Genomic DNA, 5,254 nt, shown 5'->3' on the forward strand with positions numbered 1-5,254 from the left:
CCGCCCCCCCATCGCCCCTCCCCCGCGCCGCACCGCTGCAGGTCGAGTGCTACAGGCGTGGCGTGGAAAGAGCACGGGGAGGGGGGGAAGCCCGTGAGCGAGGGCGGCACCGGCTTTGGGCAGCTTTTTAATTCGGTGCTGTTGCCTCTATTAAAGTGTTGATTATTCACACTCATGTGCTGCAGGCTAAAATGCACGAGACACAAAGCAGCTTAGCTTCACCCCTCCTCTTTGCCGAGGGCCAGCCCAGGTCAGCCAAAAATAATTTTTTTCAGAAAGGCGCTCACACTAAAAAAAAAATTAAAAAAAAAAGCGAAGTATAAAACAATGTAACCAGTGAGGCTGCTGAGTGAAAAATCATCTTGGTTTCAAGCAGTTTCTGTGCTACTTCGTTTAGCTTGCGTTGTAACTCTTTGATGGCCAGGGATGAATTAGGCCATTTCGCAGACCGGGACACCCCCGTTTCCGCTGGGATTCCACGGCAGCATTCTTGCTCTCGAGGCTACGCTCAGCAAAGGGAGCCCCGCAGAAGCAGTTACGCTGCTCTGCAAGTCCGGCAGGCCCGCTGGAGCCTTGCACCGGTCAGTCCCGCCTTGAACAGCTCCACCACAAGAAAACCACGTGCTTTGTGCTTCACGGAGTACAATCAAGTTTCATCTGACAGGAGGTGGGGGGAACTCAAGCCACATACAAGCCGTGAATTTTTATCAAAGCCCAGACTGATTGTCGCTAATCCCCGCCTCTTTTTTTCCCCCTGGAGAAAGTCAGTAGCACGCATTGATGATGTCTGTTGTATGCTCGATGTAAAAGCAACCCAGCCTCAACGTAAAGCTGAAAAGCACTTGGATTATTGACCAGGGAGACGCATTCACCTTCCAAGGTACACACTGGTACAATCATTTCAGCTCCTTACAAGCTACTCAGTGTCCTGGCAGGCACGGGAAAGTCAAGAGCAGCATGATGCACTCCATCGGGGCTGCAGCACCTCAATGCCAGTCCAGCCCGAGCACTGTGTGCTGCAGAAGTAGTATGGTTTATTATAGAAACATCCTCCAACTTCTGCTGCGTCTCAGTGTTGATTGAACAAGGCTATTTTATTGAGGCTATTAAATATTTGATATATCAGCTATACCACATTCTTTACAGGAGACTGTTGGAAGCACACAAGCTCCTAAAAATATAATCTGCTCTGAATGATTAGACTGTCCTGTCCCATAGCTGAGAGCAACTCAGAAAAGGAGGCCTTGCAGTTCTGCTAACCAAACACTTTCTTGCAAGATGCAAATCACTCCCACACGTGCATATTACATGCAAATATGTCAAGAATGAGTTGGACAGCTCTGCAGACTGAAATGGATGACAACCAACATGCACAGAGCAGCCACTTATGCAAACAGAATAAATTATTTTAATTCAATTAGAATTGTGCACCTGCATTACGGCTGATCAAAAGCAAAATCCTTTTAATAAGGTAAAGGGCCTGGGATATGTCTTCAACAACACATCTCTTTATGCTAAGAAGGGAAGTGAGCGTTAACAACTACTGACTCAACAACTCCAACAACATAATTAAATGTGTCCACACAAACGCCCCAGTAGTAATAGAAAAACAGAAGTATGTTTGTCAGCATCAAAACAGTTACCGTAAGCAGCAGCTTTTTAACAGCATCTCTTTGCTTCCCTCAGTGGGGAATCAACATTTTATTAAATTCATCCCATTTTGTGCTAGTAAAGTCACTTAATGTTGCAGTCTCCCCGGTTAGAGATATCACTGCAGTCTTCTCTTGATGTCACTTTTTTCTTGTTTGTTTTTTTCTTTTTTTTTTTTTTAATTAAAAACAGACTTGTTTTGAAACAAGAATTCAAAATGCAGATAGTAATACATCTCTCGAGGGGTATGACACAAAAAAGAGAGACCTAAGGACGAAAAAAACCCTAAAATTGAAAAATTCTCTGCAAGATGGGTAGAGAGGAGACAGAGAATACTGACATCCCTTTCTGCCAGGCAGAAAAACCACACACAGAGTTAGGCTCAGATTCTCCATATGTAAACCAGCATCAACGTTTTATTGTTGTTTTACAATTCAATGGGGGGAAAAAACCAACCAAACAAAAACAACCACAAAAACCCAGACCAGGTACAAAAGCATCAGTCCAGTGTGCATCTAGGTGAAACTGTCTGCAGTCTGAAGTAACAGCAGATTTCCTCTACACACCGTTTTAATACAAAATCCTAGGGACATAGGTCTATGGTATTTTATCATATGGAAGATCGTAATACGTAAAAGAAAAGGTAGCTCCATTTCCACCTTTATCTGTCTGGACGGGTCATTCCTGGCCTGGTTGGCACCATCATGGGTCTGGAGGGCGGTCTCATCATCGGGGGCCCTGGCATCATCGGCATGTGTCCTCCCATCGGTGGCCTCATCCCCGGAGCTGCAAGGGTAAAGAGGACATTACTGAAGAGCTCTCGGGAGCAGCAACTGCCGAGTGGCATCAAGTTCCCTCCCCCAGCCTCCAGGAAACTTTCATTTACAAGTGCATAAGCTTTGATCTGGAACCTGGCTGAGATGGATTACATTTCCCTGAAGGATATTAGGAATTAGTAGAGGAAGAACCAAGTCTCCGGGTTATAAGCCCACTTTTCGACAATATTCACTGATAAATTATTTTCAATCACTCAAAAGAAACACTAGCTTAATTACCGAGCTGGAAAGTTCATTTGGAAAAAAAGTGTGAAATCCTCCAGTTAAGCGTGCTCAAAAAAAAAAAATGTACTTCTTACAGCTGGGTAACAGCATTACCAAAAAAAGCAGGTGCTCTACTAAAAAGCATTGGAACAATGGTTTCCATCCAACTTCTCCATTTATTTCCAGGCAGCCACTACACTGCCTAATATCGCAGATTATGCACAGATTTTGTCCCTTTAGGAAACACTTAAAGAACAGTTTCTACCAGCAAGACAATAATTGCAAAGACATTTCACTATTTTTAGTGTGCATGTGTGTATTCCTTTATATTTGTTCCAGTAAATGCTTCAATAAGACGTCCTCTGAGAATTCGTCAGATGCCAGTAAGCTCAAAAACAGAATGGATCAAAGTTTGCCTTTGCAGTTCTGAAAAAAAACTTTAAGGCACGTAGGTTTTGTGGATAATGTTGTGGAACACATTATCTTGAGACATTTTAAACAATAAAATTAATTGAGTGCTGAAATGTACCCCTTGTGCAAAAATGTAAGCACTACAAACACAGAACTCCTAAACAATTATAGATCCTACTGCTAAGACTAGAGGTAGAGAAGCTACAACTCACCAGAGCGATAATTTCGGTTGTACAAGGGGACTAGTAACTCTCAACAAGTAGTAAAGGAGCTTTAATTAGCAGGTGTAAGACTGTTTTATATCTCACCATGCAGAGATAATGGATCAGTAAACGTGCATACATAGTATATGCAAACTGAAATACTTCCACAGCTTGACACTTGGGGTTGTCCATCCACGCTGCGTATAATATGATGGATGAAGCGACACGAGCTATAAACCAGAGCGCATCACTACAGCTAGCACCCAACTACTAAAGCTGCTTCACATTTTCCGCCGTGCTCCTTTCACAACTCTACACTGGCCAGCGAGACAGAAAATATAACCCAAACATCCCGCAAACCCAGACCAGTACCACAGTTAGAGATGTACCCATGCCCAGACTTACCGGGTCCAACCGGCATCATTCCTGGTGGGGGTGGGCCCATCATTGGCATCATTGGTGGTCCACCCATATGCGGGGCTGGCATCATGCCAGGCCGTGGGGGGCCAGCTGAACACATACAGATTGGTTACTCATCTGGCTGCTTTCACATTCATCATCAATGTGCAATGCAAAGTAGTTATTAAACTTTACAAGACATTTTAGTAATTAAGGTGTCCCAGATTGTTTTACGACCGCCTGCCTTCATTTTCAGTTTTAACTCTGATTTCAAGTGCCAAAAACTGAACCAGAAGAAGAACAGGCTAGCTTTTATTTCCAACTTTGCATACCTAATGCAGACAACTACCACTTCCAACAGCAGGACTCTAAGCAGGAAGGGATCTCAGCCATTTGCCAGCTGAAGCGCAAAATAAGGTCATCAATCCTATTCTGTTTTTAAAAAAACAAAACCAAAAAAAACACTGTGCTGGAAATTTTAATGAAGCCATCTACATGGCAGCTACCAAGTAATGAGGAGGCACACACTTCTATTAATGTGCTCAACATTACCCAAATAAGGCAAACTAAAGATTAAGATGGTTGCTGAAACACTTTTAGAAAGCATTCTCTTACATTTTAGTATTCACAAGCTCAAAATGTCTTAGCTCAATTTCAAACTAAAAGGACTTTTCTTTACCAGTCCAGGAAACATGCAACATAGCTAAAGAGGGCTGCCATCCCAGACAAAAACTGTCCAGTTCAGACTTACGGATGCTGGGAGGAGGTGGTATCATGGCTCCTGCGGGAGGTGGTGCCGAGAACGGTGTAGGTGGGATTTTCCCTTGCTGAAATGCAGCCGCTACATTGGGGGGGAAAAGAAAAAAAAAAAAAGGAAAGAAAGAATCCCAGGAGAAAAACCAGTTACTAGGCTGAGGAAGCTCCTGCGTCAATCTTCCTTCTCATGCCATGCGGTCAGAGCATACTTCATGTCATGCTGCGTGCTCAGTTGTTCTAACTCTGGAAAAAAACCCTGGTGTATGCTGCTCGTCATGGTGAAAACACCTGATATTCTTGAAGACAATTATTATGGTAATTAGTCCAGCTGAGACTGGAGAGCTCCTTGATGAATTTCACACACCTAACAGGAAGGCGGATGGTAGAGGAAATACACCACGTGATTTGCAGCTCCAACTTTCACCTGTGATCATTAGGTAAAGACATGCTATCTTGAAAATGGTAATAAGGCAATGACTTAGGTGACAAAAAGCATGAAAAACATCTTATGTGAAAGGGAAGAGAAGAAGTTCAAGAGACTAGAAGGAAGACAAAAGACGTGAAAGTTGGAAGCATCATGAGGAAAAGGGACATGAGGAAATGGAATGAAGCTGTGTCTAGGGAAGTCCAGACTGGACGTTAGGAAAAGGCTCTTCACTGAGAGAGTGGTCAGTCCCCAGAACGGGCTCCCCAAGGGAGCGGTCACTTGATGTGCAAAACCTTTACGGATAAATTATAAGTGTTGAGACTCCAATAAGAGGTTGCCCTAACACCCAGCCAGCTCACTGCAACACT

The 5,254-nt window shown here is 43.6% G+C and overlaps 1 protein-coding gene across 1 annotated transcript in view; it reads right to left on the reverse strand.

Annotated features, from left to right (window-relative positions):
- Positions 1-2,289: 2,289 nt before the first annotated feature.
- The window catches only part of SNRPC (small nuclear ribonucleoprotein polypeptide C), a gene marked incomplete at its 5' end in the record, with an annotated part of 4,415 nt that continues 1,450 nt past the window's right edge, over positions 2,290-5,254 (reverse strand). Inside the window, 3 exons of the mRNA XM_010293460.1 lie at positions 2,290-2,436; positions 3,710-3,814; positions 4,455-4,544. Of these exons, the coding sequence (XP_010291762.1) occupies positions 2,312-2,436; positions 3,710-3,814; positions 4,455-4,544 (320 nt within the window). The remainder of the gene's footprint in view (positions 2,437-3,709; positions 3,815-4,454; positions 4,545-5,254) is intronic.

This window comes from Phaethon lepturus, unplaced genomic scaffold (genome assembly GCF_000687285.1).
Source record: "Phaethon lepturus isolate BGI_N335 unplaced genomic scaffold, ASM68728v1 scaffold33540, whole genome shotgun sequence".
Lineage (NCBI taxonomy): Eukaryota > Metazoa > Chordata > Aves > Phaethontiformes > Phaethontidae > Phaethon > Phaethon lepturus.